The sequence below is a fragment of the Lynx rufus genome, unplaced genomic scaffold (assembly GCF_022079265.1).
Source record: "Lynx rufus isolate CCGP_SWC_20201006 ecotype Redwood Valley unplaced genomic scaffold, mLynRuf1.p SCAF_8, whole genome shotgun sequence".
NCBI lineage: Eukaryota > Metazoa > Chordata > Mammalia > Carnivora > Felidae > Lynx > Lynx rufus.
Window position 1 is genome coordinate 507,210 of NW_025814896.1, and position 25,513 is coordinate 532,722.

Sequence of the window (25,513 nt, forward strand, 5' to 3'; positions counted from 1 at the left end):
GCACGTCTGCCCTGTGTGTGCCTCGATGCGTGCACGTGTGCCCTGTGTGTGCCCTGCGGACGCACGTGTGCCCTGTGTGTGCTCTGCGGATGCACGTGTGCCCTGTGTGTGCCCCGGTGGATGCACGTGTGCCCTGTGGAAGCACGTCTGCCCTGTGTGTGCCCTGATGGGTGCACGTGTGCCCTGTGTGTGCCCCGGTGGACGCACGTGTGCCCAGCTGCCCCACCAGGTCATAGCCAGGCAGTGAGTGAGGCTGGTGGGGCACCGTTTCAGGACGGGTTTAGCGCTTCCCGTAAGATACACGGGAAAGCAAAGGAGCAGCTGTTGAAACGCAGTCTTTGAAATGGAGAAAACTCCATCTTGTGCTAAAGAAAACGTGGAGCTGAGGGCATCGTCGTGCCCTGAAGTGGCGGGGTCTGCGACGCTAAGCGTGTAGTGGCTGTGAGAGCAGGAGTGTTGCGGGGACGTGGACGAGGCCGTTGTGGTTTAGTGGGGTACGGTCCACACTCACAAAGACGTGGTCCCTCGAACACTGACCCCGCGCTCGCCAGGAGGTTCGGAGGTCGTTTAATGAGCCAGGAGCTCCGCTCGCCAGGCAGGCCGCTGGGGGGTGGTTGCTGCTGTCACTTCTGTTCACGCTCGCTCGTGGTCCCCTGTGAGTGACGACCCGGAGAAGAGGGCCTGTCCCTGTGCAGCCCCAGAGCCGCGGCCTGCGGGTCCCATAGCACCTTAGAGTCTGTCTGCGTCTGCATCGCGGGATCACTCATTCTCCCTAAACTACAAGCTGTGTGGGCCCCACCGCCTGATTCTTACTGACCCAGGGCATTTTCGAACACGCACAGAACTGGCGAAAACGTCCTTGTCACGCAGCCGCACTGGTTCCCATTTCGCTGGTGTCCCTCAGTGTCTTGCTCTGGGCCGCGGGCTGGGTGGGGTTAGGGTGCTCTGCGGACCCTGTTTCCCTGTAAGGGCTGTGCTGTGGGGTGGCCGTGCCGGCCTGGATCCGGGTTCCCCTCGGGCTGTTGTGTCTTCGCTGTCGGTGGCTTCGATGGCACTTGCGGTGGCGCCTCGGGGACCTCATTCACGTTTATCTTATACCGTTTGTTGGTTGAAGATCGGAGCTGTTGCTGTAGCTGCTTGCACCTGTGACCTTAAGGAGCCCCCCACTGGCCCCCGGGAGGGTCTGGGATCAGGCGCAAGGGGCCATGTGCATCGTGCGGAGCGTCTACAGGAATGATGTCCACATCAGAGGGCTCAACTCATCATATCTTAAAGCCCAGTAGTTTTTACGTTTTGGTGACTGCTTTTTTTTTTTTTAATTAAAACATTTTAAATATTTATTTATTTTTGAGAGAGAGAGAGAGAGAGAGAGAGAGACAGAGACAGAGACAGAGTGCGAGCAGGGGAGGGGCAGAGAGAGAGGGAGACACAGAATCCGAAGCAGGCTCCAGGCTCTGAGCTGTCAGCACAGAGCCCGAGGCAGGGCTCGAACCCACAAACCATGAGATCATGACCTGAGCTGAAGTTGGGATGCTTAACCCACTGAGCCACTGAGGCACCCCTGGTGTCTGCTTTTATTTTTTATTTTATTTTATTTTTTAAAAATTTTTAACGTTTATTTATTTTTGAGAGAGAGAGACACAGAGCATGAACGGGGGAGGGTCAGAGAGAGGGAGACACAGAATCTGAAAACAGGCTCCAGGCTCTGAGCTGTCAGCACAGAGCCTGACGCGGGGCTCGAACTCACGGACCGCGAGATCATGACCTGAGCCGAAGTCGGCCGCTTAACCGACTGAGCCATCCAGGCGCCCCTGGTGTCTGCTTTTAAAAACACGTGTGCTTTTGGGGCTCCGAGTTTGGAATTTTCCTGTTAGTGAGAAAGTTCTCCGTCAGCGGGTTGACTCCAGGCCTCAGTTTGCCGTTTGCAGGCCTTTCCTTTTGAATGTTTTAACGCGTGCTTCTCAGCTTGTTTGGAGCCCGCCCTGTTTTTGCCTTAGTTTTCTTCCCAGATAAATGGTTTTTGCCCACAGCCGACACTGGGTCCGAAGAGGAAGAGCTGGCCCGCCAGAGCCACGGGCGTGGGTGAAGTCAGTGTGTGGCTGAGCCACGTGGGCTTGGTTCTCGAACTCCGGTCTCGTGAAGAAAACGTGCGGATTTTGGCGGAGCGGGGGGAGCACAGGGGGTGGGTTCATCCGTCGCTGTTCACATGCTGCTTCCCGAGTGCTGTGAAGACGCAAAGGCCACAGCTTGGGTCCTGTGGCCTCTCTCCTCTGACACCAGCAGGCTTGGGGTCTGATGGGGCCTGGGGACGGCGGACGGCTCATCCCTCGTGCTTGCAGGCCAGCGTGTGTGTCCTGCCACTCGTGTCATCCTGCTCAAGATCGTGGTGACAGACGTCACTTAGCTGCTGCCCTCTGTCCCAGACTGTCAGTCAGTGAAAGATGTCACCACGTGTAAGGGAGCCGGCGAGGTGGTGGCACACGCCATCCTCTCTGTGTGAGCACAGAGGGAAATACTAGCAGGGAAGGTGACAGCTGTGCGGCCAGAGGGCTAATGGCCCAAGGAGGGTTTCCTTTTGTTCCTTCGAAGTCAGGCTTGGGGTCCCAGGGCTTTGGCAGCCACTCCACGCCAGGCGGTCGGGGGGGGGGGGCGGGGGGGGGCGCGGCAGGAGGGAGAAGTGTGTGTTCTCCTCCGGGGGGGACCCTGCCCCATGGTGCTTGGAAGGTCCTAGAGGAGCCGTGGCTCACATTGGCCCGGTTCTGGGGGCCAAGGAGGCAGACCGTCCTCGGTCCTGGGGGAAGGACCTGTGAAAGTCCCGCCTGGGCTCCACGGCGGCTCTCCCAGTCCAGGTGGGAGGGAAGAAAGGGAAACATAGGTTTCTCTCATATTTATGCTGCGTTCCTCCTCTGCGACGTTAATTTCGAACGGTTTCATCCTGCCCCATGCAAGTGTTTGGTCTTTGAGTTTTATAAATGAGCATCTTGCCATGGGGGGGAGGCGGGGATCTGAGCAGACGTCTTAGGGTCCGTGGTCCCAGCTGTCACTTCTTTCCGTCAGTTTATTTGTTGTAAACTCCTGAGCACCAACATGAACAACCTTTCATTGTTCCTCTGAGTTGGACCTCGTTCAGATTTAACGTCATGGTTTCCTTGGCTGCTTGGGCATTTGAGTAGTTTCTTACATCGTGGTGTTATAAGTAGCACTAGCAACATCTTTGAGCAAGTTAGCATTTGGGGTCATTTCCTTGGGGTAGAATTTCCCAAAAGTAGAATTACTGGCCAAAGACGTGTGTTTTGTCTCACCGTGTGCTGCAGGCTGTGTTCCGGAAGGACCCGTGGCCTGCGGTTCTCTGGTTGCACGTGACCACCATCATTGGGTTTTTGTGAATTCGTGTTCATCTTTTCAGCTTCATTCATGCCGATTTTTTCTTTGAAATCTTTTCTCAGAGTCTAGTATGTTTCACCAGGTTTCTTCTAGGCTTTGCCCAGACACCTTTACAGTTTTAGCATTAAGTCACGGGGTTCACTTTGAGGCTGGCTGTGGGGCTCACCTAGCACCCCAGCCAAGACCGTCCTCAAGTTGTCACCCGCCTCGGGACCCTCCGTAGCGGGACTGGGGATAGGTATGCGGGGCGGGCTTGGTGACGAAGGTAGATGATGGCTGGCCTGTGTGGCCTCATTCCCGAGGGCTTTGTCATACAGGGGTACCTGGCACCCCTGACCCCGTGCTGTAAGGGCAGGACCCCGCCCGCCCACTGGCTGCCCAGAGAGACAGCACCTTCCGTGCCTGCTTCCTGCAGCTGTGGTCACTGCCGGCAGGGCAGACCTGGAGACCCCTCGTGTCTCTGCCACGTGCCCCAGAGCCCTGAGTGGCCCCTGGTAAGTTCCCCTTGAGACCCAGGTCTTTCCTTGTGAATCGGGAGTTTCATTTCTTACCGTGCCTCGGGGCCGGTCCCAGCCCAGCACTTGACAGAGGGGCTTTCCCTGGGAGAGGCCATCTCCCTTACGTGTAGAGAGGGGGCACAGGGTGCCTGAAACCTCCCCTCCTCCCCCCAGTCCCAGCCCAGACCCTGCCCCTCCCACAGGGCTTCTGCCCCACGGCCTCGGACTCCTGGTGGGTCCAGGTGGCCCCCATGCTGGTGCCCACTGCTGGCCAGGGCGGCCCCGCCTTGACCTCCTGCCTTCATCACATGCCGCTGCCTTGGGCCCCTGCAGCCTGGCCTGTGCCCCCAGGCGGGCTCGGCTGGCCACTGATGGGGCTGCCAGGGACCAGGGTGATCTCTCTGTTAACGGCTCCGGGACTGGCTGTGTTGTTGATGTCCCTGTGAGTTAGGGAAGCTGAGCCATCGCTGGGGGCCGAGCGGTCCTGGCTGCAGCTGCCCACCTGGCCTGCTTCCTGCTGTGGCGATGACCCTTCAGTCAGCAGCTGCCTGTGCGTCCTTCAGTCCGTCGCGTATTCAGCACGTAACGAGTGTTTACCTGGGAAAGGCCTGTGCTGTCTGCTGCTAGTCTCAAAAGGTGACGGAGACGTGGCGATGATCGATGCTTGTGCCCTGCTCAGGGTGGTCCTGGCCCAGCTGGCCCAGCTTCGCATGCGGCACCTTTTTTTAAAGCCTGTTTATTTATTTTGAGAGAGAGAAAGTGCATGGTGGGGGAGGGGCAGAGAGCGAGGGAGAGAAAATCCCCAGCAGGCTCCAGGCTTTCAGCTCAGAGCCTGACTCGGGGCTCGAACCCACGAACTGTGAGATCGCGATCTGAGCTGAAATTAAGAACTGGGCGCTTCAGTGCCGGAGCCGCCGGGTACCCTGCCGGCAGCGCCTTCCGCGGACCAGAGGTGGCTCGTCTACGGCGGTTAATAGGAACGTGGCTGTGTGAACACGTGGGCTAGTACTTGACGTGAACAAACGTTGCAAAAAGTTTAAAACTGGTGTATCTGGTTCAGGGGTAGGTGGGCATTGTCTGAATTATTCTTACAACTTTCCCGTAAGTTGCAAAGTGTCTCAAAATGAAAAGTTGAATACAGCGGCACAAAGGGTTTCATCCTGGTGCCGAAGAGCAAGGTGTTGCCTTTATTTCATTTCGTATTTGGAGTCTGTTCCTGTCTTGATGCAGGGAGTGCAAGTGCTCGGTTAGCATTTCAAGTCACAGCGCGTCTCAGGCTTAAAGTTCACAGAAATAGTTTTTCTGCCTCGTGAAGCTGTTCGGCTTTCTTTTTAAGAAAAAAAGTCCAGGGGCGTCTGGGTGGCTCAGTCGGTTGAGTGGCCGACCCTTGATTTCGGCCCAGGTCACGATCTCGGGTTTGTGGGGTGGATCCCCTCTCGGGCTCTGTGCTGACAGTGCGGGATTCTCTCTCTCTCCCTCTCTCTGCCCCTCCCCTGCTCGTGCTGTTTCTCTCTCTCCCTCTTAAAACAAATTAAGTTGACGTGTGGCTATTCCTAGGACTTTCATAACAAAGTACCACAAACTGGGGGCTTAAAACAACAGGAAAGTGGGGCCAGAGTTGCAGTCAGGTGTCCCAGGGCTGTGCTCCCTCCCTCTGAGGCTCTGTGGGAGGGTCCTCCCTGCCCTGTGGTTCTCAGGGCTCCAGGCCCTGCATGGGCTGTGACCCCATGGCTCTGTCTCTGCCTTCAGATGGTCTCTCTCTGTGTTTGTGTCTAGATTTCCCTTTTTTATAATGACACCAATACCATCGGGTTATGACCTCATCTTGGTGAAATCTGCAAAGACCCTAGTTCCAAATAAGGTCACATTCACAGGTGCTGGGGTTGGGGCTTCAACATGGCTGTTTCTGGGACACGACTCACCCACAACAGCGAGTGGCTGCGTCCACCCCCGTCACACGAGTGCTGTCACGTCTGGAGCCATGTCACCTGGGCACTGATGGCTTGGAGCTGGGATGTCATGGAGTGTGTGGCTGGTCGGCTGCGGCCTTGCCGTCCACTCCCCCGGATCAGGGATTTGCTGTCTCCTACTTCTACTAGCGCTTCACAGGGGACGTTTGAAAAACACTTCTCGGGGCGCCTGGGTGGCGCAGTCGGTTAAGCGTCCGACTTCAGCCAGGTCACGATCTCGCAGTCTGTGAGTTCGAGCCCCGCGTCGGGCTCTGGGCTGATGGCTCGGAGCCTGGAGCCTGTTTCCGATTCTGTGTCTCCCTCTCTCTCTGCCCCTCCCCCGTTCATGCTCTGTCTCTCTCTGTCCCAAAAATAAATAAACGTTGAAAAAAAAAAAAATTAAAAAAAAAAAAAAAAAAGAAAAACACTTCTCGAGTTTAACACGTAAGATTTCAGTACTACAGGTTTAATGTGAAAAAGGCACCGTAGTCATGTTGACCCGAGAGTGTGCTCAGAGATGTGTTCCTGTGCTCAGAGGCTCGTGCCCTGACTGGGGAGGAGCTCCTGGGAGCTTCCTGGAGGGGGAGGCAGCGTCTGGCAGCTGGAGGGGTTTGCCACCCCTCCGCTGTTCCATGCAGAATTTGCCTTTGTAGACAAGGCCCGTTGAAACAGCACGTCCGTACTGCCCAGTGCCTCGTGCGTTACCCGAAGGAGCTTAGCTGCCCTTAAGACCAAGTGTGGTTTAAAGGAGAGGCATCCAGAATAGGACCCCGGTCTAGCAGGAGGTGTCTGGGAGGAGGCGCGCAAAGAGCTGACCTCTTCCCCTTTCTCTCCCCCAGCCCACAAAACAAATTCCCCCAGGCCAGCTTCCCAGCTGCGGAAGCAGAGAAACTGGAAGTCAGTCGCAGCTGCTGCACTTGCTCAGCCCTCAGGTGGATTCGGCCGGCACGGGCCCTGCCTGCTCTCGCACCGGCCTTTTTCGGAGGTCTCTCTCGAGACCCCTGACCCTGCTCGGGCCTTTTCCGTCCCCCCCCACCCCCAGGGCCCGCTCCTGTGCACCAGAACCTGAGTTAGGAGGTCCGGGGCTCCGGCTGAATCTCCCCTCCCCTTGGAGTGCTGGTCTCTGGGTCCCTGTCTTGGTGACTGCTGCCCCGGCCCTGAGGCCGAACCCTCCGCAGCTGGGCACTTGGCTGTCAGCTGGCTCCCGGCCTGTCGCTGGCACTGCCCGGGCTCTCCCTCGGACTCCAAAGGGTGGTGCCCTCACCACCTCTGTTGTGGGTCTCGCATGCGCTTTGAACCGTCCGGAGACACAGAGGCTCGGTGTCTCTCGAGGTTCCGTGGCCGACTGGGTTCTTCTGCCCACATGATGTCGGGTGGGCCTGCGGCTCCCCGGGTGCTGGGCTGGAGTGGCCAGGCAGGTGGCTCAGTGGTCGGGTCAGGGCCCTGCTGGGGTGCCCTCTCCCTCCACATCACCTTAGCTCCTGTAGCTGCACAGACCTGCCCACCCAGAGAGGTGGGTGCTGTCAGCTCCTTGAGGCTCAGGCCAGGTCAGAGAGGGAGAGGCCGCTGAAAGCCCCGGACTCTCACGGGGGGCTTCTTCAGAGGCCACTGCGACCCTCTGAATGTGCGCTGCTCCCTTCCCCGCTGCCCGTGACTGGTTTGTGCCCACTCTGGGGAGCTGCCCCTGCCCAGCCCCTCCCCGTACCCGCACAGCACCTTCGAGCTGATCTAGAATCATCCTTGCTGTGACTCTGGTCTTGGTGGTGGTGCTGGGGGGGGGTGGGGTCTCTGTGTAGGGAGTGGTGTCCTCAGACCTGGGTTGGCTCCATCACATTGGTGGTGCAGTGAGAGCCTGAATTCTGCTCCCATGGTTAGAAATTTGCTCAGACGGTCTTCAGTGGAAAGGGGGCACCTGAGCACGGGCGGGGGACCAGGGTGGGGGTGTGCCCGAGAGGGAAGTGACACCAAGGCAGGTATGGAGGCCGCAGGGACAAGAGGGAACAGAAAGCGGCAGAGGAGGGGCCGGAAGTGGGGGCTGTGCCCGCAGACCCGCAGCCGGGGGGGGGGGGGGGTGGGCGGCTTTGCATGTTGCATGTTTAGACGCTGTCGGCTGCAGCGTGGAAACTGTGAAGTTCTCCAGCAACTCCCGCTGCCTGTGGGTTCTCACCAGAGAAAATTCGGGTAATACCACTTCCCGTGTCGCCGGCCACCAAGGACCATTCGACGTGTAAGAGTCTGATCTGTAAAGTGATTTCCCATCGTGGGTGTCTTCACCTCGAGTTGTTCAGAACATAGCAAACCATCTAAGCACTTCACAGGGTGGGAAATAACATCTGCGTGGGGAGGACAGAGCTGAATTTCAGGGCCGCACAGACTTCCGCAGAGGAGCATTTCCCTGCCGGCTGACCAGTGGTGTTCCTCGGCGGGGGGCATGGTGTCTGCGCGAGTCTCCCTCCGGCTGAGCCCCGCAGTCTCCCCCACGGCCTCCTCGGGGGCCCATCTGTCCCTGTGTCTCCGTCCTGCACAGACACCATCGGTCCCATTGGACTGGGGCCACCTGGTGACCTCGTGTGAACCAGCTACTCTGCAACCACCTGTCCCCGAGTAAGGCCACGTTCTGAGCCCGTGGGGTTAGGGTTGCAACGAACAAATCTGGGGGGACAAAACCCACCCCACCACACGTGGTGAGAAAGCTCAGGTTTGTGGTTCACGAAAGCAGATTTCTAATGGACTTTGCGGAGGCATAACTTGCACACAGCAAACTGCCCTCATTTAAAGTGTCTCTCTGTGGGTCTGCACGTACCTGGGTGCCAGGGACACCGTCGTGGAGGACGCATCCCTCAGCGCAAGGTCCCTGAGCCCTCAGGACTCCGCCCCTTCGCCGGCTGCAGCCACTGCCCTGCCTCGCCCCGTGGATCAGTCTGCACGTTCTAGATCAGGTTCACGCATGCTGCTCTGTGTGGCTTTTTTTCACTCAGCACGACTACCGTGAGATCCATGCGTGTCCAGGAAAGTGACGTTTGGGCTGGACGTGCGCGGAGACCTTCCTGCCAGGTGCATCCCCGTGTTGGGACGACACTTACTGACTTACTGGTTTGCCTGTAACGCGCGCTTGGGTTGTTTCCGGGTTTTGACTGTTAAGACTGTCTGTGTACCAGCCCTCGTGTGGACCCGTGTTCTTGCTGCATTGGAGTGGTTGGGTCACCGGGTGTTCGTTCAGCTTGTGACAACACTGGTGAGCGTTTCCCAAGGAGGATGCGTCCTCTTAGCTTCCAGCACCCTCGCCGACATCGCTGTGGCCCCGCTGCGGTGGTTGCTGTTTGGACGGGTGAGCGGGGTGCAGGTGAGCCAGTTTTGTGATGTGTCTGTTCAGAATATGGCCCACTTAAAATATCACAAAAGTAACTACAAATGGGGTTTTTAGGGCCACCAAGTGGGCGCTGATGTCTGCGCGGCACCCTCTCTCCTGCGGGGAGTTTCCGTGGGCAGCACGTGGCCCGTAGGACCACAGTGGTCCAGTTCTAGCACTGACGGTGTTTTCCTCCTGCTTTAAAACAAGGTTCGTCTGTTAGATTCCCTTTTTTTTTTTTAAGCAGGCTTCACGCCCCGTGTGCAGCCTGACGCAGGGCTTGAACTCACCACCCTGAGATCAAGACCTGAGCTGAGATCAAGCGTTGGACACTTAACCGACGGACCTACCCAGGGGCCCCTAAGGAAAAGGTTACATCGAGCTTAGCAGGTGCGCACAAGTCACAGGCGCGAGGTAGGAAGGTGAGGTGGCATCTGTCGTGAAACAGGTTTGCCCGTGTGTTTGTGATGGACGCTCACGTCTCACGCGAGTTCCTCATTCGATACGGTCTTTCGTGAGTGGGGCTCAGGGACCGGCCCCGGGGGAGGATCGGGCTGGCCAGGGGGGCCCCGGGCCCCTGCGCAGACTGACTGTTTCACGTTTTCATGGGAGCCTGTGGTCTTCCCGGTGGAGCTCCTTACAGTTGAGGGAAGAAGTGGTCCCACCCCGGTCCCTGGACCTTGAACACACTATGCCCCCAGTGAAGGGTGGCATTCACAGTGGCCTTCAGAAATCGTGGTTCTTGTGCATTTTGAGACACGCTGATGCATTTGGACGTTATCCGTGAAGCACCAGTAGTCGTGTGACAGGTGAATGAATGACAGACGTGTGTCTTCAACAGGCTGGCTTCTGCTGGTAACTTGTAAGGATGGCTTTCTGGTTGAGACGCCCTTATCTTCAGACACTGGAACATACTCTGTAACTCCCAGGGTGACCGGGGATTGGGGTGCTCTGTACCTTCAAGTTGGGGACCGGTGAGGGAGCTGCCCTGCCCTCAGCATCCTCGATGCCAGAATCGTGGACCGACAGGACACGCTCCCATGGGTGGGAGGCAGTTCCGGTGCTCGACTTGGAGCGTGGTTTACTTTGTGCTGGAGCCGTTGGAGCCGCATCCCTGCCCCGAGGTCCCCGTGCCGAGCAGAGTCATTGGAGCCAGCACAGGGCACGGGGTGCGCGGGAGTGCAGGGCTCGGTGCCACACGCAGGCACCTCCGTTGGCCAGGACCTTCGCGTCTTCGAGCTTCAGTTCTTGCCTCTTGGGGACGCCCTCCACCTTCCCCAGAGGCTGCGGGATTGCAGGTGGCACCTGAGTGTCATTGTGCACGTTGCCTGCCCAGAAAGGACCCTCCCTTTGGTAGGAGTCTCGCCGGTGACGTGGTGAAGTCTCGCTGTGTCCCTGGTTATCCACGACAGGGGCTCCCGAGGCCCCATCGAGCCCCCAGCGCTGCAGGTGACATGACCTTTGAAGCCCGGTCTGGAACGGGGATTCAAGTTATTTGGGTGCCAAAGCGTTAGGTTTCGTGAGTGATTCCGTGAGAAGCGAGTGTCTGCAGATCAGGAGGCTGTCAATAGGTAGTGGGGGGCCCAGGGGAAACGAGAATGGAAGTTTGGAGAACAGGCAGGGGGAGGGTGTAACTTTGAGGGGTGCCTGGAGCTCCTTTGTGGCGTCCCGGATGCCAGCCCTGCGGTCTCCCCCGGCCCTCAGACCCCTGCCTCACAATGAGATGGGAACCCTGACGGGCTGCAGTCTCCTCTTTGAAAGGGCCCCTTCCTCACACGGTCCCACGCAGCCCCCAGACTTCCTGAGGGCGCTGTGGGCTCCGTGCGGGGGCACAGGTGGTTCCGAGGGGACGGTCGGGTTACCTGTCCACAGGTGTGTGTCTGTGGCCAGGTCTGTCTCCAGCAGGTGGTGTACTCGGGCTGAGCGGGCAGGGGTGCCGCCGTCCGTGTCCTCGAGGAGAAGCCCTGTGGACACGTGCTCTCACCTCGAGGCTGTGTCCCGTCCGGACGCCATAGACCTGACTGGCCGTGTCGCCCAGGATGCTTCCACTTTTAGGGTCGCAGCCGCTCAGAGCAGGGGACAGCCACCCCCTGCTGTCGTCCGGCGGGCGGAACCCCTTGGGCACCTTACCGATGCTGAGAGGTTATCCATTTTGTAAGGAAAATTCAGCTGTTTTCCTGAAGCTTCTCCGAGCCTGGGTACGCCCCATGTAGCCTTGATATTTTCGTAGTATTTCATGTACCCGTGATATTTCGTTTCGTTTCGTTTCATAGCATTTTCAGGTATTTTAGATTCCATTTCTTTTTAGTGTACATTTTTCCCTGATGAAAATGGTCCGGTTTTTCTGCTGCATCGTACTGTCTGTGAAGTACATAGCTGATATTTAAGCTCCCCTAATGGAGTAAAAATTTATTCCACAGTTTTCTGTGCAAGTTGAAATTATCTTAGCAGTACAGACCCTGTGTGGTGGTCGTTGCCTCAGTGACATGGAGTTTTCTGTTGCTTTCGTTGCTTTTCCTAATTCTTACAGAGCCCGTTTTGCTGGCGAGTAAAGAGACTTGTTGTTCATCCAGGAAACCAGGGGGTGAAGCAGCTTCCTGACCGGCCACCGGCCACCTGGTCACCTGACCTGGTCACCTGAGCTGTCAATGCTCCCTTCACAGCCGGGAACCGGGTACCACTTTGGACTTCAGGCGTTAAACCGATGCCTTTTGTTTGCGTGATGGTTTCCCTTGACTTGAGGCACATTTCCGACCCTCTGTCCCTCCACGTCTGTGTATCTGCGCCTGTAAAGCCCGGCGTGAGGGGTAAAGTCACACCTGGGCGGAATGTCTATTCCCATAGCCTCTTGCCGTCCCACCTCAGACAGTCTGCGGTCGGGGGGGGCAGCACCCTGGCTTAGGGCCCACCTCAGGTGGCTCTGAGGTGCTCCAGACAGAGCGCCCGTGGTGTTGTTTGTGACCGCGGGAGCCCTCCCTGCGGCCCATTCTGGACATTCTTCGTGTTTCTTCTTTTTGGTGGCCAGGCCTCGTCGGGGACAGGGTCGGCCGCTGGGACCACAGGTGGCCAGGCCTCGTCGGGGACAGGGTCGGCTGCTGGGACCACAGACCCCACGGAAGGTGCGAGCAGCATGTTCACTTTTGCCTTTGGTGCTGTGCCCGTTGGGGCAGGGCTCGCACCCCCGGCGCTGCCCCGAGCTGTGCGCGGCCGGCCAAGGAGAGGGACCGGGTGTCGGGGGCCCCTAGGACCCGGCCATCTGAGGGAGACGCTCTTCCTGCCGGTCTTCCCGGCCAGGGAATGTGAAACGGGGCATTTACTTTTTTAATTTAATCTTACGGCCACTAAAACATAAAGGAGGATAAAATTTAGAGTGTCAATTTCAACATTTCCATGAAAGCAATGATGGTTTTTAGGTAAATATTAAAGGTTATCCTTGCACTTCTGAGAAAGCAAACAGAATTAAAAATACAAATTTTAAAAAGTATGCCAGATGAGTTAGAATATATGTTCATGAGTCTGTGAGTCAAAATCAGCAAGAATACAGACCTTTACTTTTGTTTTTTAGAAAGTAAAACGAACCCCATGTTACATTCCCCTCCCGCTCCTCTCCCTCCCTTCCTAGATGCATCCCAGCTGGCAAATTTTGTGCTTCGCCAGTTACTTTCTCTAATAACGATAGAATGGCAGCCAGCGTGGTGCTCGGTGGCGTGGACCTTCCTGTAAGAGTTCGTAGACAGTAACTCACGTGATCGTAATAACCAAAGGGCGAGTACGGTTGTTGTTTTCATTCTACGGATGAAGAATTTGAAGCACAGAGAGGTCGAACAACTTCCCCAGGCCACACAGCCAGTGCCGCCGGAGCCAGCGCTCCGGTCCGAGCCTGCCGACGCTGAATGGCGCGCGCGCATCTGGACTCACGAACGGAAAATGGCCGCTGAGCCTCCAGAACGAGCGGTGTTTTGTGCAAGCCCTCTCGTTAATTTCAGTAAACGTTGCCATTCGTAGCCCTTTGCAACGTGACATCTTCATGAAATATTTCTGATTCTTATTCTTTGTGACATAGACCTACTGCGTTTAACCGCTGGGAGGCCTTGTATTCTCGGCTTGTGGTACAATTGTGTGTTTCTCTCTACTCCCCATCTGTTTATTCCGGGGGAACATCTCTCAGCACGTATAGGTACAACCCGTATTTTGTGATGAAAATGTTAAGATCCACTCTCTTGGCGGATGCAGTTTTTAACCATTAGCAAAATTGAAGTCCAGCGCAGTGAGGACACGGTGTAATCCTAGTTTCAGGTGTACGATAGCGTGATCCCGCAATCCCATGCGTCGCCCTGTGTTCATCGTGTCAGGTGCCCTCCTTCATACCCACCACCTGTTCCCCCATCCTCCCACCCACGTCCTCTCTGGCGACCATCAGTTTCTTCTCTAGCGTTGAGTCTCGTTCTTGGTGTGCATCAGTTTTGTTTCTTACGTTCCACATACAAGTGAAATCATGGTGTGGGCCATCCTCTGACTTATTTTGCCAGCATTATACTTTGCAAATGGCCAAGTTTCATTATTTTTGTGGCTGAGTAATATTCTATCATATGTGTAAATGCCACATCCTCCTTATCCGTTCATCACCTGATGGACACTTGGGCTCTTTCCATAGTTGAGCTGTTGTAAGTAATGCTGCTATAAACATCGGGGGGGGGGTATCCTTTCAAATTAGTGTTTTCGTATTCTTTGGGTAAATACCCAGTAGTGCGACTCCTGGATCAGATGGTATTTCTATTTTTAGTCTTTTGAAGAAACTCCACACTGTCTTCCACTGGCTGCACCAGTCTGCATTTCCACCAACAGCGCACGAGGGTTCCTTTTTCTCCACACCATCCCCAACATCTGCTGTTTCTTGTGTTGTTGGTTTTAGCCATTCTGACAGGTGTGAGGTGATGTCTCATCATGGTTTTGATTTGTATTTCCCTGATGATGAGTGATGTTGAGCATTTTTTCATGCATCGGTTGGCCATCTGGATGTCTTCTTTGGAGAAGTGTCTATTCGTGTCTTCTGCCCGTTTTTAAATCGGGGTATTTTCTTTTTAGATATTGAGGTATTTAGGTATTGATGCTGTGGCCGATGTCAGAGACATTACCACCTGTGCTCTCTTCCAGGATTTTTATACTCTCGTGTCTCCCATTTAGGTCTTTCATCCATTTTGAGTTTATTTTTGTGTCTGGTGTAAGAAAGTGGTCCGGGTTCATTCTTCTGCGTGTCGCTGTCCAGTGTTCCCGGCACCACTTGCTGAAGAGACTGTCTTTATTCCACTGGATATTCTTTGTTCCTTTGTTGAAGATTAGCTGACCCTGTAGTTGCGGGTTAATTTCTGGGTTTTCTATTCTGTTCTGTTGATCTACGTGTCTACGTACTGCTTTGATGACTGCAGCTTTGTAATTTAGCTTGATGTCTGGAATTATGATACCTCCAGCTTTGCTTTTCTTTTTCAAGATTGCTTTGGCTTTTGGGGGTCTTTGGTTCTGTACAAATTTTGGATTGTTTGTTCCAGGTCTGTGAAGAGTGCTGGTGGTATTTTGATAGGGAGTGCATGAAATCTGCAGACTGCTTTGGGTCGAACAGACATCTTAGCAGTGTTCTTCCAACCACGAGCATGGACCGTCTCTCCATTTCTTTGTGCCCTCTTCAGTTTCGTTCAGCAACGTTTTGTAGTTTTTGGAGTACAGGCCTTTCATCTCCTTGGTTAAGTTTATTCCTGGGTATCATATTATTTTTGGTGCAATTACAAATAGGATTTTTTAAAGTTTATTTATTTATTTTGAGAGAGAGAGCGTGTGAGCAGAGGGAAGGCAGAGAGAGAGAGGGAGGGAGAGAGAGAATCCCAAGCAGGCTCCGTGCTGTCAGCGCAGAGCCCGACATGGGGCTCGATCCCATGAACGATGAGGCTATGGCCTGAGCTGAAATCAAGAGTTGGACACTTTACCAACTGAACCACCCAGGTGCCCAGGATTGCTTTTTAAATGTCTCTTTCTTCTGCTTCATTATTGGTGCTTAGAAATGCAACGGTTTTCTGTACATTGACTTTGGATCCTGCGACCTTATTAAATTTGTTTGTTTTAGTAGTTTTTTGGTGGGGTCTTTAGGGCTTTCTGTATGTGGTATCATGTCATCTGTAAATAGTGAAAATGTCACTTCTTCCTTACCAATTTGGATGCCTTTTGTTTCTTTTTCTTGTCTGATTGCTGAGGCTAGGGCTTCCAGGACTGTGTTGAATAACAGGAGTGAGAGTGGGCATCCTTGCCTTGCTCCTGACCTTAAGGGAGAAGCACTCAGTCTTCCCCCATCCAATATGATGTTGGCTGTGGATTTTTCATATCCGGCCTTTATCATGTTGACGTCTGTTCCCTCTAAACCTACTCGTTGAGAGTTTTTATCATGAGTACATGTTGTACTTTGTCAAATGTGTCCTATGTAGCTGTCGAAATGATCGTATGGTTCTTACCCTTTCTCTTATTGATGTGATGCATCACATTGATTGATTTGTGACTATTGAACCACGCTGCGGCCCAGGAATGAGTCCCACATGATCGTGGTGAATGATTTTTTTTTAATGCACTGTTGGATTCGGTTTGGTAGGATTTTGTTGGGGATTTTTGCATCTGTCCATCGGGGATATTGGCCAGTAGGTCTCTTTTTTCTGTAATGGCTCTATCTGGTTTTGGTATTGGGGTAATGGATTTTAGAGATGACTTCAGGTGGTGTTTGGATACGTATTGTAATGACCAAAGGAAGGTGGGTGTGTGGTGACAGCTCTGAGTCAATAAAGAAGCGTTGGAGGTGGACCCAGCTGAGTCCTGGGGAAGCAGCCCTCACGGGAAAGAGGCCAGTGACCCTACACTTGGCCAGCTTAGTTCTCTCCCATTAAACACACGTTGGCATCTTTGGTGAGAGTTCCTGCTTGACTAACCAGCTGGAAAATGGAGTATTTAAGTGGGAAGATCAGTCTCTAACTACCTTGTCTTTCTCAGGGAGTGTTATGGGGCGAATGTGTCTCAGACCATGACCTAATTTGGATATAATTAGTTAAGATGACGAAGTAGGGTGTCCAATATTACTGGTGTCCTTGTAAGAAGGGGACACTGGGACACAGGCTTCCAGGGAGAAGGTGGGTGAACGTGAGAGCAGAAACTGGTGATTCTTCTCTGGCCGAGGACTGCCAGCCATGAGCAGAAGCGGGGAGACGCCTGGAGACTTCCTCGCCCGGGGCCTTCGAGGGCCTCCAGGCTGCATGAGAATCTGGTTCTCTCACAGCCCCTGGCCTGGGGCACGGGGTTCTGGCCGTCCTGGGAAGGTGATGCCGGCAGCAGAGGAAAGGAGAACATGGCAGACGTACCAGGAGGGCGCCGACCAGAGGGCTTTCCGGCGGGAGCCGCTGGCGCCTCTGGGCCCTGCAGGCCTCCTCCCTCGAGCTGGTTTGAGCTGGAGTTTTGGAGGCTGCAATGTCTGCTCCAGGCCCTTCTGCTGTGTGGGCGTCGCTTGTGTAGGAGGCCTTGTTTCGTCTTTAAAGATACGTCCTCGAGGGTGAGGGTGAATCTCCCTTGGGTTATGTCACCGGCATTTCACGTTTGGGTGGGAACCTCGCTTCGGCCGCCGACGGGCGTTTGCCTTCTTTGTGGACCGTTTGCTGTCTGTTGCGAGAGGCAGCCAGTGCACGTGGGTTCCGTTCAGGACTACGTGTCCGTTGTGGTCAGCCTGGAACCCAGAGCCCTGCTCGGGTGCATCCCGCCCGGTGGCCGCTCGGCCAGACAACTGCCGTCTCTTCCGCCCGCGCACAGCGGCGCGGCACTCTGCCTGACTTCCGCGGGCGTGTTTCTGCCGGCCACCTGGGTAACTGTCCCGTTCTTGCCCCCACAGAGTCCGTAGAGGAGCAACAGCAAGGCTTCCAGATGAACAACCGAAAGGAAGACATGGAGATTGCGTCCCACTACCGGCACCTGCTGCGGGAACTGAACGAGCAGCGGCAGCACGGCGTCCTGTGCGATGTGTGCGTCGTGGTGGAGGGCAAGGTCTTCAAGGCGCACAAGAACGTCCTGCTCGGCAGCAGCCGCTACTTTAAGACGCTGTACTGCCAGGTGCAGAAGACGTCCGAGCAGGCCACGGTCACGCACCTGGACATCGTCACGGCGCAGGGCTTCAAGGCCATCATCGACTTCATGTACTCTGCCCACCTGGCCCTCACCAGCAGGAACGTCATCGAGGTGATGTCCGCCGCCAGCTTCCTGCAGATGACGGACATCGTGCAGGCCTGCCACGACTTCATCAAGGCCGCGCTGGACATCAGCATCAAGCCCGACGCCTCGGACGAGCTCTCCGAGTTCGAGATCAGTGCCCCTCCTGGCAGCAGCACGGACGCCCTCATCTCGGCCGTGATGGCGGGAAGGAGCATCTCCCCGTGGCTGGCCCGGCGCACCAGCCCCGCCAATTCTTCCGGAGACTCGGCCATCGCCAGCTGCCACGAAGGGGGCAGCAGCTACGGGAAGGAGGACCAGGAGCCCAAGGCTGACGGCCCCGACGACATTTCTTCGCAGCCGCTGTGGCCCGGGGACGTGGGCTACGGGTCTCTGCGCGTCAAGGAAGAGCAGATCTCCCCGTCTCATTACGGAGGGAGTGAGCTCCCTTCCTCCAGGGACGCGGTGATACAGAACTCTTTCTCGGAGCAGGCTGGCGGGGACGGCTGGCAGCCCACGGGTCGCAGGAAGAACCGGAAAAACAAAGAGACGGTCCGGCACATCACACAGCAGGCGGAGGGCGATAGCCGGGCCGGCTCCCCGGTGGCCCCTTTCCTTCCGACGTCCGGGTGGCCATTCGGCGGCCGCGACTCAAGTAAGCCTTTTGTTTTCGTGGGCGGGGCTCAGACGCCTGCGGCCCAGACGCGCTGCTTGTGCTGCAGGGGAACCAGTGTGGGCCAGCCTCACACCGGGGCCTCCCACGGGCCGCCTCCTTTTGCAGCAAATTATGTGAGTGCAGGGAGTGTGACTCTGGGTGCCCCCGTGTCCCTGGTGCACAGAGGCCACTTGATGATGTAGGGCTTCTCTGTTGCCGAGGGGTCAGTAACTGGAAAAGTGGGTGACGTCTGGTGCGGGGGCAGTTTGAGGGTCTGTGTTCCTTTATCCGGGGGGTGTTTCGTCAACACTGCTTAGGAGAACTTAATTTTAAAAGGTTGAAACGTGAAAATGCTAAGCGGTGCAAAAGTGCATCAGGTGAGGTGACGTGAAGGTGGGTTGGGACCCCACCCCACACCTCAGACCCTCACAGTCCCGTGGCCTCAGCTCTGCGTTTTCTGTCCCCACACCGGGGTCTTGGTCACTGTTGTGAGTGTTGGACAGGCCGTCACACGCGCCTGTTTTATCCCTGGTAAAAAGCTTGTCTTCAGCTGGGGGGACTTGAAGACTTCCGCCTGAAAAGCCCCCCTCGCAAGGAGGGATGTTTCCTTGTTTCCAGTAAGTGCGGGTCCAGTGGTTCAAAGGAATACGTGTTTTTTCTCGCAGCCACTGGGCGTTGCTGTGCTACGCAGGGAGGGGGCGCTGAGCACGCGTCAGACCCTGTGCGTCAGGTTCAAGGTGGCTCTCAGCTCAGCTTTGCGGAAGCTGGTCCTCGCACCCTGGATGGTAGTTTCGTGTCTGTCTCGCAGACAGTGGATGATACGTTAAGTGTTTGTTGAAACACCAGACACCATCCTGGTCCTGGGCGCGTAACGGCTGCTGTTACGCGTAAGCGCCCTTCCAAGTGGCGGACTGGGGGGCAGGCTCCCTCCACCCCCAGCCCAGCCCCGGGTGCACTGGGGTCCAGAGGCTGAGGAAGGGTCTTCGTGGGAACAGAGTTGGTCCAGAGCAGGATAGAAGCTTCTTAGCAAGTTCTCGTCCAGGGGAGGCCCCTCTGGGAAGGTCACAAATCACCCGCAACACGAGAACGGACAGGCGTGAAGGCAGCAAGCTAGGGTCATAGCCCTGAAAAGTGTCACAGTTGCCAAGCATCCTGTGCTTGGGGGCAGGAAGGAAGCTTCCCAGGCAGGGCCGGCGGGCCCCTGGACATTCTGGCTCCCACGCTCAGCTCTCCATGCGTTAGCTTTTATTATCGTGGTGAGATATACGTGCCGTAACCTCTACTGTTTTAACCATTTCTGAGTCTATAATTTATTGGGATTAAATACGTTCACACTGTTATGGCAACCATCATTACCATTTATCTACCAGACCGAGACTCTGTACCCGTTGAACGGAGCCTCCCCGAGACACGCTGTCACCTGTGTTCGTTGTCACTCTCTGTCACTGTGTGTTCCCAGCCCAAAGCACAGGGCCAGACCCCTGAATGCTCACTTCACGTTGGTCGAAACACAGCCTTTCGACCTCGGGCTGGATGGCTCACTGCCGCGGGGGTGTCCCGGGCGCCCTAGGGCAGCAGCAGCTCTGACCTCCGTCCACTAGATGCCAGTAGCCACCCACCCCTAGTCTGGCGACAGCAGAAGTGTGTCTGGACGTTGTAAAGGTCCCTGATGGGCAGCACCCCAGAACTGCTGAAGGTTCACTGGAGAAGAAGGTTAAGTGTCTGAGCTGCTCGAAGAGCCGTCTCCCTGCTGGCTGTCTGTGGGGAGAGGACACTCCGTGTGCTCCAAACTGTTCCTAACCTCTCACCGGCTCTGACCGAAATCTGAGAAGCAGTCTGTGGCACATGACCTAAGGACAGCTGCTTTGTGTCGAGCCTTCTGGGCCGGTCGGTGCCGCAGTCCCGTCCTGGCGAGTCCAGTCCTGGGTGTCGAGGGCCGCCCAGCAGGCTGTGACGCCGGAGGGGCCTTGAGGTTGAGGGCCCATCAGCGCAGTAAGGAATGTGCTCTCCTCAGGCCTGTAGGTTTGGGGCCTTGAACGCAGTAGTCAAGCAGAAGGTGTTTTTAGATTCCAACAAGTGACTTCGACCGTGTACTTTTGTTAATGTCTTAAATCCCCTGGGTTTCCAAGGCAACTGTGAACAGCTTCTGTTAGATTATTCTGAGCTGCTGAGGCAGGGATGTGGGGTTGGAGGCTCGCATAGGGTGGTTTCTGCCCTTGGTGGTGGTGGTTTATCCCTCCATCCTGGCCCTGGGGCTGGGCTTGGAAGCTTAAATTGGGATCCCCAGTGGGGGCCGGTTTGTTTCCACTAAAGATTCCTTACCTCTTAGGGAAGAATGCCTTTAAATTCTCCTACTTGCAGGAGCAAAGGCCCTGTTCCAGAAGAACTGTCAGGTGGTTTTCGCACATCCCTCAGAGGCTCAGTGCAGGTGCTCGGATGCTCGGCTTTGCCGCCAGGCCCGCCTGTGTCCCCGGCTTGGCTTTGGCGATTCCGAGGCCTCTTGGCGTTGGAGAGTGATTTTTTCCAAAAGGGCCAAGAGCATGTGAACCTAGTGGCCTCCGAGGTGTCGTTGGAATTCGCTCGTACGGTCACTTGTGTGGCAGCTCGGGGGAAGTGGCGTCCACACGCGCAGGTAGGTTGCACGTACTCGGCCGCGTCCTCCTCGGGTCCCGGCCTCCCCCCTTGCGTGTGACCCCACGGTGGCCACAGACCCCCAGGAGGCGATCTGTAGCTGCTGGTTCACAAGCGGGAACGGGAAGGGCCCAGGCGCTCGTCCTAATGTCCCACACACGGCCTAAAAAGTTCCGCCAAAAAAGAGAGTTCTGGAGCCAGGATAAAATGGGTCTGTTTTGTAAAGTAAATGTTTCTGCCTGAACTTCTGTAAAGTTGGATCTTGACATAGTGGGATCTTGAAGAACACGTTTGGGTGGGTGAAGGTGGTCTCTGTAGGCTCCCAGCCGACCCCTCACGCCCTTGTAGCGTTTCCTGGGCAGGGAGGGGGCAGGTGCACCACCTGTCAGGCCGAGGTCGTCATCGGGGCTGAAGTGGGGGCACCAGATGGGAGGGGAGACATCCCCCACTGCCCGTCCTCAAGTACATGAGGGTGCAGGGGGGTCTTGTTCGAGAAGCGGTGAACCTTTCGAGTTTGTCTGAGTTTCCCTGCGTGTCGGGTCGTGACGCACCTGCAGGCGTGAAGGGTGAACCGAGTGCCGGGCGCCCTGATCCTCCGGTCAGTCTGTCCACTTCCGCGACAGGTGCCCTTTCCGCTGCCGACAGTCCAGCATCCGGCTCAGTGTGGTGTTTGTGACTTTTGGGTAGAAGAGCCTGAATGCAAAGCGGCAGCACGTCTCTGGGACTTTGGCTCCCGGACGGGTGGGCCCGTTCCCGAGGCCCTGTCACCCCTGCCCTTCACCCCTTCCTCAAGAGGTGCAGCCCATTGTAGCTGCCGCCCGAAGTTTCCCCTTCCGACAGGAGCAGGACTGTGTGGAGCCGGTGCCCGCTGGCCCTTTGCTGTCTGGCTGGTGGCAGGTGGCGCCCTCGTGGTTGCGGTGTTGGGCGAGAGCGTGAACCCTGGCGGCCGTGCCAGGAGGTGGCGGGAAATGCTGGCGACTCAGAGCGGGCCGAACGGTGGCAGGAGCCGGCTGCCTGCGCGGTGCGGTCTTCTGGGAAGGGGCCCCGCGGGTGGAGGAGCCTGGGGGTCGTGTCCTGTGACCTTTGGCTCATCCACGCCCAAGGCCATGATTTTGAATCACTGTCCTGATTCAAGACCCTTATGAACTCGGCTCCGCTGAGCTGCTGGTGTAGCTCAAATGCAGGTGCTCCCTTTGCGTCTGGATTTTCTAGAATATCGCATTCGTGAAGGATGAGTCCTTGAAGGGCTCTCACGGGCGTCAGGCTCAGCCTGGTGCCTGAGGGAGCTGGGAGGACGTCCCACCTGGAGCCACCGGGCGGACGAGCCGTAGCGCGTCCTGGGCTGCTGCAGGTCAAGGCAGACCACGTCGTGAGGCCGTGGCAGGCTGGAGCCAGAGGAGAAGGTGCTTCTGGAAGCCCCAGGAGTCGGGCAGCACTCCAGGCTCGGGCGACACAGGGAGCCCAGCAAAGGCTCGCACTCAGGATCCCCGAAGTGCGGCCCACGAGGGAAGGGGATCTCAGCGGAATGTGCCTGAGTTGGCGTGATTGCCATTTTGCTAGGCAGCCGGGGAATGTGTTTTTGCACGGCCCGTGAGCACCTCGTTGTGCTCTAGGGTTGTGCGGAAAGGAGCCTGTCCCCTCTCCGAGCGCAGGGGGCCGCCCCCAGCAGCTTACCGGAGCTCAGGCTCTCGTGCCTGTCCCATCCGCAGGGAGCCTCCGCTGCTCTGTGGTCGGTTCGCAGACGTGTAGCCGTCTCACTGGATCCTGTCTCGATTTGAACTTGAGGGTGTTTCCACCGCACGAACGCGCACTGCCCACTCCCGTGCCGATGTGGACGGCTCCGGCTGCCTCTGGTTTGGGCTGTGACAGTCACTGCTGCCACACCTTCCAGCGCTTCTGGACGTACTTCTCCTGCTGTATTCTGGAGGTGCTTCTCGGGGGTGCGGGGGTTTCCTACAGCTGCCGCGAGAAGTTATGTGCCCCGTGGCCTCACTATCTTCCAGCTCTCAGAAGTCGGGGGTGGGGTGGCAGGGCTCCTGCGTTCCTTCTAGAGTCTCCAGGGGAGGACATTTCCTGGCCTTCTCCAGCTTCTAGAGGCCCTGTCTTCCTTGAGTCCGGCCCCCCCGCCGCCCTCTTCCCCTTAGAAGGACCCTCGTGTTGACACGGACCCACCCGGATAATCTGGGACAGTCGTCCGCCTCAGGGCCCCTAACTCCATCCTTCGTGCCGCATGAGGTCGCCCACTCACAGGCCCTGGAGATGGGGACCTGGACGTCTAAGGACCGCGATCAGCCTACCCCATGGCGCATACGTGTAATTAGCAAGGTTTTGTGGTGAAGATTGCCATTCTTTTTTTCTGTTCCTCGAAGCATGATATGCATGCAGTAAACTGCACAGATTTCGAGTGAACAGTTTCGGGTTGAACATTTTCTTGTTTCTCTCTTTAACATTTTATGGGGGAAACGTTTATTCTTAGAGAAAAGGTAAAAAAAAAAAAAAAAGAAAATGAGCACGTCTACCAGCCAGATTCTTCACTTAACGTTTTGCTACGTTTGCTTTATTGTATGTTTATTCACCTAATCGTCCAAAAACACATCTTATTTTTTGGTGCCTTTCAAACTACCTGGCAGATCAGTATATTTCATTCCAGAGCACAGCAAGTTTTTCATCGGGGTTCGGTCCGTGTGCACACTCCCACGCCCTGCACACACCAGGCCCGCCGCACCCCTTGACCAGTCTAGACAAATGCGTGCGCCTGAGCCCCCTCGGAGCAGAGTGTCCCCTCCGCCTCCGGCCATCGGTCCCCGCCCCAGCCCCGCGGCCCCTAACCTGCCTTTTTCTGCCGTGGGTCGACCTAGCCTGTCCAGCGCTTTGTCTGGACGAAACCTCGTTGTCCCACGAGCCACATCACGGAGTACGTGCTCCCCACTCACACCTGCACGGCTGTGCCTCGTGTCCCAGCCTCTTGTCACCTGGCACCTGGGCAGTAGCCAGGTTTTGCTGTTGTGAGTAAGACTCCCGCAAACACTTTCGGCAAAAGCCTGTTTTGTGGACGTATGTTTTCATTTCTCTCGAGCAAATACCTCGGAGTGCAGTGGCTGGGTCTCAGAGGACAGGTGACTTGAGCTTTATAAGAAGTTGCCAGACTTTTTCCTGAGCGTCCGCACCCCCCACATTCTCCATAGCTTGGCGTGTTGTCTTTTTTTCTTTTTTTCAGTTTATTTATTTATTTTGAGAGAGAGCGCGAGAGAGCATGAGTAGGGGAGGGGCAGAGAGAGAGGGAGGGAGAGAGAATCCCAAGCAGGCTCTGTGCCGTCCACGCAGAGCCCGACGTGGGTCTTGAACTCACAAACCGTGAGATGGTGACCTGCTGAAACCAAGAGCCCGTGCTTACCTGACTGAGCCCCCAGGCGCCCCACGTGTTGTCTTTTTAATTGTAAGTGCCCTAGGCGGTGAGTTGGATGAGTTTTGACAACCTCGGACACCTCTGCCATCTGGATAGAGAACACTTTCACTGCCGGGAAGGGCCCTCCTGCCCTTTCCACTCACCCCCCCCCCCACCCGGACACGGACAGGACCCGCAGACCTCCCCCGCCACAGCCGCCACCAAGGACCCCGGGGTGCTGCCCTCCCCGATCTTTGGCAGCCGGCAATCTGCCCGCGCGTCTGGGATTTCCGCTTGCCTGTGAGGTTTTTGCCGTTGCCATGGGTGTCAGGGGTCATCTTGTATTTCCAGAACTAGAATTGGTGTTCTGTTCCCCGGCTGCCGCCCCCGTCCTGCTGGTGGACGTTGGGTCATCTGGGCGGTCTCGGGTGCGACGAGGAGGCTCCGGGGGCGCGCTGGGAGGCCCCCGTGCGGACGGGCGTTGGTTCCTCGCGGGTGAGCTCCGGGGGCTGGCACTTGAGGCTCTCGCTGGCCTCGTGCGAGGTGCTCTCTGCCGTGCATCATCCTCGAGGCTGGAGGTCGTTCCTTGGTAAACTTGCAGCGTTCTGGAGCGAGTGGCGTGGCTTCTCCTCCCTCCCCTTGGCGGCTCCCTCGTGGGCCACGTGGTTGCTCTTGTCTCCCTGTTTGTCAGTCACTCGCGTGGCTTTCGTTGCGAGGGTCCCACCAGGCTGGCTTGTGCCGTCAGGTCTGAGGCTTTGGCTGCGGGGAGCCCCGCTTGGACCTGCTCCCGACGCTCTGTCTGCTTTGCCCGAGTGTCTGCTCGAGTCTTGAGGGCCTTCCCATCGCAGCTGAGCGTCCTTGCTGTGTTCTGGGCGCAAGGCCCTCACCAGGCGTGTGCTCTGCAGACGTTCCCCGTCTTTGTTTCGTGTTTTCATTTAACGTTGTTTTGGAGGAGCACGCGTTTCACATTTTGATGAAGCCCGAATTGCGAACTCTTTTCTTTTACGGCGCATACTCCTTGGGTCCTATCGCAGACATCTCTGCTGAGCCCTGTGTGCTTTTCCTGGAAGTTTGACAGATTTCGTTGTGACGCTCCGGTCTGTGGTTCGGATTGATTTTCGTATGTAGGTGCCTCGTTCCGATACTGTTGGCCAGAAGCTGGTCTTTTACGCACTGAATTACCCTGCTGACAGAGCGAGGAGGTGAATTCTAGATGAAGTGCACACTTAATCTTTCTGAACTGGATTGTGCCCTATTCGGGTGTGATTTGGGCTGTGACCAGCTGCTGGGGGGGGGGGGGACAGTGCCCTGGCGGTGCTGGCTGTCCATCCCACTGGTGGTGTTGGCACAGGGCACACACTGGGTGCCCGTTTGGTGGGCGAGACAGGGCTGTGACATCTGTACCTACACTGTCAAACGCACCTTGTGAGCATTTTTGGG

The 25,513-nt window shown here is 56.4% G+C and overlaps 1 protein-coding gene across 1 annotated transcript in view; it reads left to right on the forward strand.

The window, feature by feature from the left end:
- The first annotated feature begins 17,114 nt into the window (after positions 1 to 17,114).
- Positions 17,115 to 25,513, forward strand: part of ZBTB46 (zinc finger and BTB domain containing 46) — a 35,709-nt gene continuing 27,310 nt past the window's right edge. The window contains exon 1 of the mRNA XM_047069490.1: positions 17,115 to 18,057. Coding sequence (XP_046925446.1) covers positions 17,121 to 18,057 — 937 coding nt within the window. The 5' untranslated portion in view covers positions 17,115 to 17,120. The remainder of the gene's footprint in view (positions 18,058 to 25,513) is intronic.